Source organism: Oncorhynchus kisutch, linkage group LG3 (assembly GCF_002021735.2).
Source record: "Oncorhynchus kisutch isolate 150728-3 linkage group LG3, Okis_V2, whole genome shotgun sequence".
NCBI classification, from domain to species: Eukaryota; Metazoa; Chordata; class Actinopteri; order Salmoniformes; family Salmonidae; genus Oncorhynchus; species Oncorhynchus kisutch.
The window spans coordinates 62,295,626-62,312,047 of NC_034176.2; the positions used below are offsets into that span (position 1 = coordinate 62,295,626).

The window sequence follows — 16,422 nt, forward strand, 5'->3', positions numbered from 1 at the left end:
CCCAGCTATCACAATGAGGTGGTGTCTCAGACGGGCTGATGGCCCTCTCCCTCCTGCTAGCCTAACGCTGGTCTGGTCTGTTTCACCACACTGGCCATGAAAGCTGCCCTATAATCCCCTGTCTGTTGCTACTAATGGGCCTGAGGGCAGCCTGCCAGCACCATTAAATCACAGCTCCCAAATCCTGCATGTTCATGCACACTGTGTGAAGTGGCAAAGCACAACAACACTGTCCTACTGAATTTACTACACACCTCAAAAATGTATTCAAAAACTGCCAATTACCTCTATAGCACTGCGGGGTATTCTCTCTCTGGCTGTCACTACGTGTGTTGGGAGATGGTTTGTGATCAATACGAATGATCGCTTCTGGTTTCTTTTCCCAGGCTAAAACTCTTTTTAAAGAAGCAGTGAAGACCATGCCCAATCTTTCCACTGAGACGTTTCTGTGAGTGCATATCTATGTCAACATAGCTGCAGTTGATTTATTACTAACCTCTTGTGAATGTGCTCCCATTCATATTTGTAATCTATTTTGTCTCTCTGGTTATACAGTGGCCTTGGAAGCATTGCTCGAGGTGTAAGCTGCACAGCCCTGCGACAGCTCTTCCGGGACAAGCCAACATTTTCCTCAATGCAGAGTGTCCTTGCATTCATGAATAAGCAGTCTGTTCCTCTCCATTCCTCACTGGTAGATGAGAAAATACTTAACCATATTCCTCTAAGCTAGTTAATTGAGTTAACAGTGGAACCATGCCAGATGTCAGGTATAAAGATAGCTGTTATATAAGCGTAATTGACGACCCTCATGCTTTTGTCTTGACTTACAGAAAAAGTGCATCATCGAGGAGCTGTACTACTTTGACTTCTTCTCTGAGCTGCTGGGAGAGTTTGGCGCTCAGATCACACTGGCCCTGCCGTGAGTCGGTCTTACTGCCATTAATCATCACTACAAATGGTTTGAACATCAACAATGCATCACTGTCAACTTTGTGTGTGTGTCCCTGTGTGTGTGTGTGTGTCCCTGTGTGTGTGTGTGTGTGTCCCTGTGTGTGTGTGTGTGTGTCCCTTTGTGTGTGTGTCCCTGTGTGTGTGTGTGTGTGTGTCCCTGTGTGTGTGTGTCCCTGTGTGTGTGTGTCCCTGTGTGTGTGTGTGTGTGTGTGTGTGTGTGTGTGTGTGTGTGTGTGTGTGTGTGTGTGTGTTTGCATGCTTGTGTGTGTATACATTTGTAGGGTGAGCACTATTAAGAAGTTCCCTGCCGACATGATGGACACTCTCAGGAAGATGATTGTGAAGGACTCCCATCACTTCCTGCTCCTACCCAGTACAAAACAGGATATTCTGGTGGACAAGATGGTGCAGAGACTTGTCAGTACCCTCTCCTGTACCCCATTACTGCTAACACATTCAGCCTGGGGTTTAACTTTGGTGTCTTCGATTTTAAATCTTTATGTTGAAAAGGATTTCCAGGTATTATTTCCAGGTATAAGTTGAAAATGTTCTCCCCCAGGGCATGTACACGGGGGAGTTCACTGAGGATGAGTTTCGTTCACTGGGCATCATGGCGACCTATGTAGTGGATGAGGTGTTTGTGCAGCTGGTGCGGAGCTTCTTTGTGGAGAGCCTGGAGTTCCTCCGAGAGTTCTGCTATAACAGCAACAAGAGGGACATCGTCGCACAGATCCTACAGGAGCCTGGCACCTTCGGGTACTGTAGCACCCTCTTAAACAACCATCCCACATTACAGCACACACCCCATTTAACCTTTCGTTATAACTCCTCTGTCTCCTCACATCACATGAAAAATGAGCCTTTCTGTGTGCTCTTAGCCCCGTTCAGAACTGGACCCCTGAGACACTCAATCAAGTGGACAGATTCTTATTCTTCCTTCCCAAAGAGACGCTGCAGCAGATTCCCCAGGTACGTTTCCTGCTCTACTTTTCCCTCAGTCTTTAACACATCCATTTCCATTATTTATTCAAGGTTAGTTCCTTTGCAATTGATTTGACCATTGTCATGATTCATTTATTTATTTCCTTAAAGTTATTGAGAGGTGTTACATTTGCTACATGACACCAGGAATCAGGAAAGGATGGATTTGTAAAAGAATCCTGCAGGTGTCCACTGACAGGACTCCTAGAGGTGTCAGGTGCTATGCTGCCCTGGCCTGTTGGCCCCTAGTCAGGCTGTGTGTGTATGTCCTCAGGCCCTAATGACCCAGGGGCGTATAGAGAGGCTGTTTCTGAGTCAGCGCCGGTGGGAGTCGGGTGCTGTTGGGGCCCTCTGCATTCAGGGCCGGGACCAGGTTGAACAGACAAAGCTGTTTGAGAGGCAACAGTTTGTTCTTCAGAACTTCCTGGGTTTTCTCAAAGTGGGGCAGGTCACACGTGAGTGCCACTCTGTCTCACATTGAGACTTCTGTCTTACTCCCCAACCTTACTGCCAAAACAGATGAACATAAGACTCTTTTGTGAAATGTTTACATACATTTCCCTCTGTATACAGTATTACCATCTGTTTTGTCCATTTGTCTCTGCCCAGCTCCTGCATTGATGCCCACATGTGAAAAGCTGCATGCAACACAGCCTTCAGCCTGGAGCACAGACAGCTTGACAGGCATGTCGTCTGCCGCCTTCAGCTGTAGTCTAGAGCTCTTTGGCCAGGACCCCTTCTTTTCATCATACCAACAGAAACTACTCCTCCAGAAAACTAAAGAGGTACATATTTTACCCATAACAAGAAACATCACTGTAGTTCCTATGTAGAAATCACCTTGTACCATATGCAAAATGGGTCCAGTGTCTGATTTATCCGTCTTCTGTAGCTGCTCTGGTTGCATTAACTAACAGAGGCTGTGTCTTAGTTATTTTTCTCTGTGTTGTCTGTAGATCTATGGAGCGGCCCGGTCCTTCTCCTCGTCTGTGATTACACAGCTGGGTCGTATAGCCTCCCAGCTTTCAGTGGCAGAGCTGAGTGTGATCCGGCTGTCTGAGCTGAGCACCATCTCTGCACTGGGGGCAGTCAGCACCTGGAACAGCAGACAGGTAGCTAACAATCAGTCTGACAATCTGGTTCAATGTTTTTTGTTTCTGTGTGTGTAGTTTGTGTAGTCCTGATGTTTTTGAATGTTGGTAACACTTTACACCTGGTGTCCTAACATGTTAAGAACAAAAATAGGTGACAGGTCTGTGAATCCTGAGCGGTCATAATCATGTCATAATATGTCATAACGACTGACATAACTTGTCATAACAATGTCACGACCCTTATATTTACACCTGTTGTGACATATATTGCATTATTTTATGGCTGGTTATGACATCTTTATAAGAGTGTCAAATCCCATATTTATTCAAATGAGTTATTTCCCTGCCAAGAAGTTTTATTTCAGGTTGAAAGTTTTTCTTAAATCCTTTGTTGTTGCAATGAATTCTTTACAGTCATGTTTTTTTCTTCTTCATATTTTAAATAACTTGTAGAAAATACACTTTATGACACTGTCATGGAGCATTATGACCATCCTGTGTCACTTTACTTGAAATAAGAACATGTACTTTAGGACACTGTCAAGAAGCATTATGACCATCCTAATCATATAAGGCAAATAGGCCTATCACGTACATGCCTTTTATATCAGTCATCAGTTTAAAAAGAGGGTGTCTTGTCCTCCTTCTGAAATCTGCTCCTGCGTTCATCCCAGTCATCTGCAACAGAGCATTGGGGTAGGTGCATGTCTGACATCAATGTGTGCGTAATTAGAACGATAATTTAATATGGTCAATTTCTATTTTTTCTTTATATAACATTAACATACTGTTGACATGTAGGCTATGGTGTAATGGAATGTGTTTGAAAGTAAAAGAGAGCCGCACACTCTAGGAGCTCAGATGCAAAAATGTAATTACCAACGTTTCGACAGCCAAGCTGTCATCATCAGGGTAATGGAATGTGTTGCCTTGTGTGATGGGTTTTGTGCATTTTGACACTCTTATGTAGGTGTCATAACCAGCTGTAAAATAACTACTGTGATGGGTTTTTGGTGTTTTTACACTCTTATGTAGGTGTCATAACCAGCTGTAAAATAACTACTGTGATGGGTTTTGTGCATTTTGACACTCTTATGTAGGTGTCATAACCAGCCGTAAAATAACTACTGTGATGGGTTTTGTGCATTTTGACATTCTTATGTAGGTGTCATAACCAGCCGTAAAATAACTACTGTGATGGGTTTTGTGCATTTTGACACTCTTATGTAGGTGTCATAACCAGCCGTAAAATAACGCAATGTATGTCACAACAGGTCTAAATATGTCATGACACTGTTATGACTATATTATAACAGGTTATGTCAGCTGTTATGACACACTGTATTATTGCATTGTTATGACCGTGTCATAACGCTTTATGACAATGGGTGTCAAGTAAAGTGTTATCTGAATGTCCTACCTGCTTTGGTGTGCAATTGTTTGTTTGTTTGTTTGGTGCCTTTTGCTATCCTTGTCTCTCCTGTCCCAGCTGGCTGTGCTGTCCTCCTCTGTGCTCAACTCCACCCAGGTGGGTCTTAGTCAGCTGGCCTCCAGCACCCTGGTGGCTATGGGACACATACTGTGTGGGATCAAGGACACAGACATGCGCTCCCTGAATGCAGTGGAGTTCAGGTGAGATTAGAGACCTACTCAAATCAGTGAGAGGGACTCACTTGAGAGAGGGAGTGTTATAGGTGCTCTGTTTTTTTACCATTAAAAAGAGTTTGCATTTTTCAATAGAACAACATAGGACCTTTATGCAGGGTTCATACAGACATTGGCAAGTAAAATTCAAGGACATTCAGGGACTTTTTCAAGCACTTAATTGTAATTTTCAAGGACCTCAATGTTAATGTACAATATAGAACTTCCCCCAAAGAGCATGCAAGAAGTGTCAAAACACTAAGCCATTATCACTTTACGAATAATGCAGCCTATGTGGCTGATGCAGTCACACAATACATCCATGAATAGCAGTATCATTAATCTCACCATTGCTGTTTTTATGATGAGAACCTGACCAAAAACCAAAGTTCCTTTTTCAATGGAAGGATTTGTATGGGAAGTCATACTATGGGAAGTCATTGCTACAGACTGACATATCGGTCTGCTGATACAGGACTAGTAAAGGCTCAGTGCACTACTTTTGTGAGAATATTTTATGAATATTTTTTTTTAATTCTTATTTTTTCAGGGGGTGCTGCAGCACCCTCAGCACCCTCACTTCCTGAGGCTATGAAGCCTATTCCAGCACTTGAATTTCTGAGCTCCATGTTCAAGTCGGCTACTTCAAGCCCTTTGTATTGTCTACAATTGCAGGTCTAACATGGTAAAACAAAATGTATTTGTCATGTTATTTCATTACAAGATCATTGTGAATAAGCCCACTAGACTGTGTAATTTGTTGTCATTATATCCAGAATCATTCATAGGAATAGCGTTGGGTGTTGTGCAATAGTTTATCCTACACAATTGCGCACAGTAGACTTGGCTTCCAATCCGAGGCACAAAAACATATGAAAACACAGACTCTACCTTGATGCTTTCTCTGTTAAATCTAACAGACGACAAACAGATGATCAATATCGATTTGCTACAGATCGTGGATCCAGGCACAACTGTCTTCACTGGTGTAACGAATGAGACACAAATATTCTGGACATTTCTCACAAACACCTTTTTTTCCAGCACTTGGTCAGTTGCATTGCATGCGCTATTGCTATAGCTGTTCATCACTGGACTGTCATTCTGAAAATTCCTTCCTGGATCTTATGATGTGTGAAAATATCATGGCGTAACTAATCAGCTGGTCACCAAATGTGCATCCAACAAGTATTGTGCATAATTACTGAAGAACCCACATGAATGACCGTATAAAATTTAGGTTTTAAGTATCTAGGTGACTCTTTCAGGTTAGAAGCCTTTCGATTTTGCAATGCATACATTATTTTGGAATTGTGTGCCCATGAAAACTGTTTTCACCTGCAACATAAGGAGATACTAAATGTTACACTGCATTTCTGAGATCTCTATACAAAAAACTAGCCAAGAGCTAGATCAAGGATTCTTACAAGGTTCAAGTTCAATGTCTAATTGAACTGATTAATGCTTCATATAAGATATAACAACAACTTACACTGCCATAAATGCAAGGACAGAAAAGTCATGTTTTATGTCACACTATTTTGGATAAATCAGTCAAGACACCAACCATGATAAAAGGTTAAACATACAGTTGGTTTTAAATAAACTGAATTGTATTGAATATAGCTATTTATTGCTGATGATATGTATTGGCCAATGAGAGGCTTTGAAGCCACAGATCGGCCATATTGGCACTCCAGGCTCCTTAGGAATGAATGTAATTCTAAATTATTTTAATGAAATGTTTCATGGACAAAATTACATTTTTTTTTGTTGATGTGGGGACAGTAACACTAGTACTTTCTAAAATGTATACTTTAATGGGAATAAACGATATATCTTTTTTTTTATGTTAAGCTCACATAATATAATTTAAAAGTATGCATTAAGGTGTCTGTAATAGAATTAAACATGGCAAAAATAAACGTAGACATTAAATTCCTTTCTATAACTTCCAAAACATGTTTTACTATGATGGGAGTACCAAGATGGGGATGCGGTGGCTTCAAAACACTGCCCTCTGTCAGTCATCTAGTGTATATGTAACACATGTTAATCGTACTCTCCTTGCATTGTGTTTTGTTCAAAGAAATCACCCCAGCCAGTGGTCCCAGTTGAGCGTTATTTATTATCTGTGGTTAAATAGGAAACAGCATGTTAGTTGTGCAGGACTTAATGATGTTGATGGCTGTCGATGGTAAAATATGTAGCAAGATAACAACTGTGTTAGCAGTGTGCTTATGTGACCATTACATCGGTGCATGCTAGCTAAAACACTTATATACACCAATCATATACCAAAGCACATCCCAGAAAGCCCCTCAATCCCTAACAGGTACCATATACCCAAACATGTATAAATCAGCAATGTACAGCAAACTGGTACACATTGTAAAATATAAAAATAGAATACTGTCTTCAGAACTCGAACTACCCCTTGCATCACATTTTCATACTGGGGAGACCTGACGTTCGCGATCTCCCCCTATCTGCAAGCGGGGCCAATAACAACACGCCTTATTGTCATCGGAATTGAACCAATCAATAAGAATACTTGAACATTAAATACACATTTCTTTCGAGGCAAGTAGAAACATAACCAACCCTGTTACATATATACATAATTGTCTGTAACTCACCTCTCCCCCTCCTGGCTGCAGTAAGGCAGTTCTGTGGCTGGGCCGTCTGCGGCTGTCCTGTTCAGAAGAGCAGCAACAGGCTTTAACGGGACTGCTGAGCCATAGCCTGGCTTTTGGACCCATAAGCTCCTGGGGCCCTGAGGTCTTCATTGAGGTTGGAGCACTGGCAGGTACATTACATGCCTTCTGTTGTTTTGCTACGACAAATACGACTACTGCCTGAAATTTGTTTCAACCTCTTACAATCTGCAGCTGGCCTCCCAGATATGGCCATGTCTTCTTTGGTGAAGGAGCAGATTGAAGGATTTACACCTCTGGCTGTGTCCCTCATCCGGGCAGACAAGTTTGCTGTAAGTGTGAGAATTCAAAATGCCTATGATTCAATAACACATGTCAGTTTCTCCTCAATGTTTTGTATTGCCCCCTATCAAATAGTTGTTTTTCTATGTTGTGTTCATGTGAATTGTCCATGTCTCCTCAGGTCGTGTTTGACCCGGCCCAGATCAGCATGTTCTCCTATGAACAAGCCAAAGCGGTGACTGAAGCCCAGCGCTTGCTTTTGTCCCCTGTGCAGCTGACAGCTATGTCTATGGTGCTGACCGTCTGGGATGACAAACCTGTTGACTTTCGTGGTAATTAACTTTCACCTGCTGAAATGTTTCAAGTGTACACCATTTCCCTAGATGATTTTCATTTGTGTGGCGGCCTCGGGAAACCCTTCATATCATGAAATGAAAAGCTACCTTGAACAAATACAAAGTAGATGCAGGTGGTGAAGGCCTGGTAAGTTTTATAAAGTCTAGCTAATACATTGTGTACTTAACTAGCTAACTAACTAGCTTAATATACTGTACATTGCTTTCTCCTCATTGAAGATGCTCTCATCTCTCCATCCATGATGAAGTGACAGAAGATCATAAAATAATGATTGATTACCGGTAATTCAGAATCATACTGGCAGGTTTGCTCAAAGTAATGACAACTATCTAAATCAAACAACAAGCAATATCGCTATTTATCTGAGAAGTGAGCTTCAACGATGATTGATCAAATATATTTACATTTGATGATTGACTAACTACAAAAAGGAAAGAATGCTACAATGGCAGGAGCCCAATCCAATGTACACCCCTGGGTGGGGATTGGTATAACTGTTGGTAGATAATTAATCTACATACACCTATCCTATTTTACATCTTTGAGGGGAGTGAAGGTGAGTGGCCAGGGCTATCAGAAATTGGACACAGCTCAAAATGACAGATAATCACAGCAAGATGCCTCTTGCTTCCACCAAGTTTTAGAATAGGATCTCAATTGCTTTGTTACTTCAAATCAAAATAATTCTGAACTGCTGAAATTACTGCAATAGTGTTTGTATATTTTGATCCCTTTTCATGTAATTTTGGCAGCTAATAGGACCTACCCACTGATCAAGCAACATCGGAAGAAAGTGTGAACTACTTTTATGAACGTTTGCTCCGGCATAGCCTACAGCTACTTATACACAAATGGAAATGAACTATTTTACTTAAGTAATCATACAATATGCTTTACATTAGAACAAAGTAAAGGGTTTAATGTAACCAAAACAACCAAAATCTCAATTTTCAACTATGGGCCTTTTCCCAATAATGAGGGCGTGATATCCGATGGGTTTTCGTAGTCCTCCTTACATGTTTCACTGAAGCTGACATTGTCTTGATCTTAGCAGAGTGTAATGAAATGAGATGCGTATGATGTCAGTATATACTTTCAGCGTGTATATTTTGTAACTTTGAGTCTGAATATGAAGAGGAATCAGGATCTAGTTGAAGAAGGACAGCTCAAGCAAAGGTTTGAGGGAGTGTTGGATGTAGGATGCTTGTATCGTTGAGTTTGTCTCCATACAGTTAGTGTTGCTTTTGTGTTTGTGTGTCCCCATGCAGGCAGGTCACCAGGGCTGGCACTGTGCCCTAGTCCTCTCTGTCACCTTCTGGGACTGCTGATGGTGCTGTTAGTTTCTGCTCTGTAATGGCCTCCCCTTCTGATGGATAAACCCCTCAATGGGCCATGAGGACTCTCATGAGGACTCTCTCCCACACAACTACCATGTTAAACAATAAGTGTAATATATTGGAGTAGCCCTGCAGGCTATTGTAATGTATGATTTGATAATGGGTGGATATTTATTTCTATCAGAAAATCATATCAAATTGGTCACACACATATTTAACAGATTGTATTACGGGTGTAGCGAAATGCTTGCATTCACAACAATACAAACACATCTAAAAGTAAAAATAATGGAATTTAAAAATATATAAATATTAGGATGAGCAATGTCGGAGTGGCATTGACTAAAATATATTAGAATAGAATACAGTATATACATATGAGATGAGTAAAGCAGTATGTAAACATTATTAAAGTGACTAGTGTTCCATTATTAAAGTGACCAGTGATTCTATGTATATAGGGCAGCAGCCTCTAAGGTGCAGGGTTGAGTAACCGGCTAGTGATAGCTAATTAACAGTCAGATGGCCTTGAGATAGAAGCTGTTGTTCAGTCTCTCGTCCAAGCTTTGATTCACCTGTACTGACCTCACCTTCTGAAGAGCCATCCATTTGCTATTGGCCTATTCTCTGAGTGAGAAAAAAACATTTCAGCATTTTATTGCGCATTGCTGAGTTGTAGTCGTCAGTTTAGGCTGACAATTATTTTGTTAGGTTTAAGGTTGAATAAAATCTTATTTTATTGCTTAAATGTAATTGTTTTAAATGGAAAGAGAAGAGTAATCATGTGGTTCTATCTCAAAGTGCAGTGATGTTTTCTATTATTTGAGCATTATTATGTTTTTAAATCCTTGTCTATCTGTAAAGTATTTTGGCAACAATTTACATGGTGTACTTTATAAAGGGTGTGTTAATGGTTTATAAGTAGCCCAGTAGACTCCTTTCCAATATTTCTGTAATACAAAAATAATCTAGCCTATATAACACTCTCATTGCAAATATTTTTGGGGTATTTATTCCATGTATTGTAATTGCTGTGAGTTTTGTTTTGTGTGAATACTCAGGCATAAATATGTTGCTAATAAAGAACTTCTACATTGTATTGCTTTTAATTTGATATTTTTGTAATCAAAATGTTTAACTGAAAAATATGTTTAATATCGAGCTGTCAGTCATCTCATAGCTTCACCTAAGTTTCCTAAACAAATTGGCAGGGTTATGGTGTTGAAATGACAGATTGTGCCTTTAATTAAATATTTTATATTAAAGATTAACATGTAAGATTGAGGTACAGTGCGATTTTTTTTACTCAATAAAAGGCATACTCTTCCATTAAGGGGCTTTCCTTTCTTGAAAAAAAAGAAGAGTGCAGCAACTCCTAGTATTACAGAGCAGTAAAGCCTCCTCTACTTTCTCCATCTGCTTTGCCGCTTTCAGTTCAGAGTTCTGTCAAACCCGCACACACACATAGCCAAGATGGCGGATGCCGACGATTGGGGTGAGAACAAAGTTAGAAATGATATCGTGCGACAGCTATATTTTGGGGATTGTGAAAGATGGATAACACTGTGATTGATATTAGCTATCATATCGTTTTGAACGTTCAAGATAACGGTTAGTTACCATTATAATATGTATTTATAGACGCTGACAACTTCGAGCTGGACGTCGCGCCGATCAAAAAGGCGGTAGTGCTGGACAAATGGGAAGGCGAAGACGAAGATGAAGATGTGAAGGTAACCAAACAACTAGCTAGCTAGTTACATGATGAAGGACATCTTACACCTGACTTTCAGGTCATAATTAACCCATTAATTGAGTCGAACACAACACGCCCAGCTAGTTAGTATGTGGACACTAGCTGGCTGGCTAGCTAGCCGCCAACTAGCATAGCATTATCCACGTTCTACTAGCTAGTTAGCTAACGGTAACAGATATATATTGGCTAGCTCGGTATTGTACAAGCTGTGAGGCCGCACATGTGAAAACTGTCAGCGAGTCTCCTGGTTCGAGCTGAGACTCATTATCGGGCACTTGTTTTTGAATTGGTCTACGTTAGCTATGTTTTTTTGACTAGTTAGAAGCTACAGTGTATATTTGTTTTCTGAGTTGGGGAGATTCAATGGTGTAACGTTACTGACATGTAACGTTAAGTTAACTAGCTAACGTTAGCTACTGAACTAGCTAACGTTAGCTACTGAACTAGCTAACGTTAGCTACTGAACTAGCTAACGTTAGCTACTGAACTAGCTAACGTTAGCTACTGAACTAGCTTTTTAGGTTAGGAACTAATTTAGCTAGTTACGTCTGAACTAATGTGTTGACTGGCCAGTTTTAAGATAAACATGAATCATAATCTGACTGCGATTAGTCATTCAAGTCCGTTCAAGGCTTTGTTTGTGTTATACATTTAACAGACACTTGAATGTAAACTAACTGGCTAACGTTAGTTGCCAACGTCATTATTCTGCCCTGATGACATCAGATGATTGAATTGAGCCTTTCTACTCGATGCTTCCAACTCTGACATATGCTACAAGTAAAGTGTGTTTTCGAGAATATTCAACAGACTTTTCCCGTTGATTCATTTTCACCATTTGTCTAGAAAGTCATCCGAATGTATAGCGTTACTGTGGGATCATACAGCTGTGGAAAAGACTAGCAAAGCAGTTTAAATTGTTGACCATAGTTTCTGTGGAATATGGGTAGTGTTCAAGTCGTATGGTGTTTTCATGTTCTCAAAGAAAAACTTAATCAGTACAGTAGGCCTACAGTTTTTTATTTAAATGTAACATTTATTTAACTAGCCAAGTCAGTTAAAAACAAATTGTTATTTACAATCACAGCCTACACCGAGAGAAACGTTATTGTGTGTTTTTGGATAAGACTTGAGCTAGGTACTTGTTTTATCCATTGAGGCCCTAATAAGGGAATATGACACATTTGCCAAATATTGGTTGAAAGGCTTTACATAACCACTTTTTGTGATAATGAGGTGGCTGTGACTGGTTCTGACATGTCTTCTGATGTTTGATAATGCAGTTTGTCTCGTAACCTCAATCTAGTGGATTTCCTAGAAAATTAATTCAAGTCCTACTCTAGACAAGTCTCAGAACCAACCACTTAACTACCCAGTATTATGTAGTCACATCATTTGACTCATTCCTGTCAATTCTCCCTCTGTAGGATAACTGGGATGATGAAGAGGAAGAGAAGAAAGCAGAGGCAAAGAAAGCTGGTGAAGAAATATACAATTTCCAACCAATGGTTTGAGAAAGTAGCGGCTGCAGCCTGTTGTAATATGCACATACCTGTATATGTTTTTGTGAAAATATCACAAAAATGTTCCTGCATCTTACTGGCTGCCTTGTCTTTTATTATCAAGTACCTGCTTAAATTATGTATAATTTCAACTTGATTTGATGGTTGTTTTTGTTCCAGAGGTTTGCTGTAACATTCCTTTTTTGTTTCAGAGGCCAAAGTGTCAGAGAAGAAAAAACTGGCTGAAAAAATTAAGGAGAAAGAAAACCGGCTAAGGAAAAAGCAACAAGAGCTAAAAAAGAAAGTGAGTTTTGGAAATGTTGGATTAATTTTACAGATCTGAATATTTTCTCTCTTATGCCTTTACTTTTTTCATGTTGATAGTTGGAGGAGGAGGAGGAAGAGCTTACACCCGAACAACAGCTAGCAGAAAAGTTGAAAGTCCAGAAGATGCAGGAGGAAGCTGACTTGGAGCTGGCAAAAGAAGCTTTTGGTAAGCTCCTGGAGTATCCTGTCAGGTTTAACCCAGATATCAAGGATGTCATTTTCCCAGATTTTTTAAATGTTTCCCTGATACATGAAACATACATTTTAATGTGTACCCACTAGCCAGCCATACTGTTATTGTGTGTTCTCATTAGTTTTTGTCCTTGTCATTTCAGGAATGTCAGGGGGTAGTACCACAAACAATGTTTCTGGAATTGATGCCATGTGCCCATCTTCTAAAGAGGACTTCACAGAGTTTGAAAAGCTGCTGAAAGTGAAAATATTACAGTATGAAAAATCTGTGCATTATTCAAGCTTCTTGGAGTCACTGTTTCGGGAGCTCTGTATTTCATGTGAGTTCAACATCCTACATATGGTACATTATTTATTATTCAGTGTGTTTTAGTTTTGTGCACCTAACTTATTACTTTAAAACAAATGCCAAACCACATGTTATAAATACCTTATGTTGAGATATGTGTATATATACATAAGCCATTCAATAATGGTTTGACTTGACATATTTGGATTTCACTAACGTTCAGGCTCAACCGTTGTTATAACGTATTAACTTGTCTAAACTAAATGTCCTGTTTTCTACACAGTGGAAGTTGAAGACTTAAAGAAAATCAGCTCTTCCCTGACAGTGCTACTTAATGAAAAACAGAAGCAAGAAAAGGTAAGTTGTTTCTTATTCATGATCAACCAAAATGATGTCATCCTTCTAGAGTTTTCTTCATGAATTGTAGATCTCTTTACGGTCAGTGGAGGGAGCCCTCTACCAGTACCTCCAGATTGCTTTTCATTGGTCTCAGCTCAAGGAACTAACTTACACCCTGGTTGCGCCATTTACATGAATATTCACTCAATTCACTTTGAAGAACACCAAGTGTTTATTTGTAGAAATGGTTTAAGTTTAGTTTTGGTTCCCCAGGCAATCAAAGGCAAAAAGAAGAAGAAAGGAGTTGTACTTGGTGGTGGTATGAAAGCCAAGGGGAAAGATGACCTTGCAGACTATGGAGAATTCGATGGTGGCTACACCCAAGACTATGATGACTTCATGTGACGACGGCTATATCCCCACTGCCTTTTCACCCTTTAACCCTCAGAAATGCAGCTGTACTTCTCATGCTATCCAGTGTCATCCTGGAAAAACCTGAACAATGTGTCGCCCTTTTGCTTCAATGATCCGAGGGACTATACAGGGAGCATCCAGTACCAACACTTCTGTTAATACATAATGAAATTTCTCATTCAGCCTCCAAACTTCATAAAGATACAAAACACAGTGAAAAATACTTTACATGCTGTATGTGATTTGTAGAGCACATTTTTGATTTAGAGAAATTATATGCTCATGTCAAATTCTAGTTGCTACTGCAGTGACATCTAAACAAATTAGGTTCTATGCAAATAATTTCACCCAGAATGTCTATAAATATTATAGATATTTCACTTTACCTGTCGATGGGTTTCTTACAGGAAAGTATATAGTATCTATAACGGTTGCCAAATACACATGTTATCTTTATCCATCAAAAGTTTCATTGTTCGTGCTTTGAAACTGACACTATGTGTTTAGTAGTTTGAAATTTTACAGGGGGCTTATGCATTCACTGTAAAAATGGATAGACAAGTGCAATGCATTTTAGTTGGGCGCTATCCAGATTTTCATACCATCATACTGGTCCTGAATGCACAAAACACATTTAAGCAGCAGGGATTTATCCAGGAGGAACTTGATTGTCTGCTGTAACCAAGAAGCTTGATCTTGCAAGTGAACCACTGATCTAGTGAGTTAGTAAACCCAATGCATAGCTGGAGATAATTTATTTGGCATGTCTAAGCAGTTGTATTGAAAATCAAACTGTTTCAAAATTATATGGTATACAGCCCAAGCCTAATTTTGCGATAGATGTGACCAAACCTCATGGCCATCCTCTGGATACATCTGTGGAATATCCTTGAACAGTTGAAGCAGGAGGGATTTTAGGTATTTTTTTTGTGCATGACGAATGAAATTTGCTCATCAATTGTTACTAATGCAGATATAATTGTGATCTAGCAAGTTCACACAACTGGTCTCCTTAACATTGCTTCTGCAGGCTTGTATCAAGTGAGACAAGGAGGGGGATTATGGGCTGACCTTATTGTCTTCATAATGGTAGAAAGGGACATGTTTATTCCTATTTTCTAACATTTGATAGTTTTCAAATTGTTAAGGAAATTGGATGTGGTGTACAATATACTGTAAAAGATGACCAGCTCTTCAGTGTTTTATATGCATCTAATTTAATAAAATCACTGGTCGAAAGGATAAATTATCACATTTCTCGACTTTTTTTTATTAACCTGAGTTCACTGACAGTTGTGTTATGGCTTGAGTTGATTAGAAGTAGCTTGTCCGCAGTGTGCGCTTTACAATGTCAGCTACAGTTGTAGTTGAAAGTTTACATACACCTTAGCCAAATACATTAACTCAGTTTTTCACAATTCCTGACATTTAATCCTAGTAAACATTCCCTGTTTTAGGTCAGTAAGGGTCACCACTTTATTTTAAGATTGTGAAATGTCAGAATAATAAAAGAGCGACTGATTTATTTCAGCTTTTATTTCTTTCATCACATTCCCAGTGGGTCAGAAGTTTACATACACTCAATTAGTATTTGGTAGCATTGCCTTTAAATTGTTTAACTTGGGTCAAACATTTTGGGTAGCCTTCCACAAGCTTCCCACAATAAGTTGGATGAATTTTGGCCCATTCCTCCTGACAGAGCTGGTGAAACTGATTCAGGTTTGTAGGCCTCCTTGTTCGCACATGCTTTTTCAGTTCTGCCCACAAATCTTCTATAGGATTGAGGTCAGGGCTTTGTGATGGCCACTCCAGTACCTTGACGTTGTTGTCTTTAAGCCATTTTGCCACAACTTTGGAAGTATGCTTGGGGTCATTGTCCATTTGGAAGACCCATTTGTGACCAAGCTTTAACTTCCTGACTGATGTCTTGAGATGTTGCTTCAATATATCCACATCATTTTCCCTCATGATGCCATGTATTTTGTGAAGTGCACCAGTCCCTCCTGCAGCAAAGCACCCCCACAACATGATGCTGCCACCCCCGTGCTTCATGGTTGGGATGGTGTTCTTCGGCTTGCAAGCCTCTCCCCTTTTCCTCCAAACATAACGACGGTCATTATGGCCAAACAGTTACATTTTTGTTTCATCAGACCAGAGGACATTTCTCCAAAAACTACAGTCTTTGTCCCCATGTGCAGTTGCAAACTGTAGTTGTGGCTTTTTTATGGCGGTTTTGGAGCAGTGGCTTCTCCCTTGCTGAGTGGCCTTTCAGGTTGTGGATATAGATACTTTTGTACCTG

At 39.9% G+C, this 16,422-nt stretch overlaps 1 protein-coding gene across 1 annotated transcript; it reads left to right on the top strand.

Moving 5' to 3' along the window:
* The first annotated feature begins 10,641 nt into the window (after positions 1 to 10,641).
* Positions 10,642 to 15,371, top strand: LOC109886900 (eukaryotic translation initiation factor 3 subunit J-A). Its single transcript, XM_020478453.2, has 8 exons — positions 10,642 to 10,798; positions 10,945 to 11,036; positions 12,487 to 12,538; positions 12,774 to 12,865; positions 12,946 to 13,054; positions 13,224 to 13,400; positions 13,653 to 13,726; positions 13,982 to 15,371. Exons 1-8 carry the CDS (start codon positions 10,777 to 10,779, stop codon positions 14,111 to 14,113), a joined length of 750 nt encoding a protein of 249 aa, XP_020334042.1. The 5' UTR covers positions 10,642 to 10,776; the 3' UTR covers positions 14,114 to 15,371.
* The last annotated feature ends 1,051 nt before the right edge of the window (positions 15,372 to 16,422 follow it).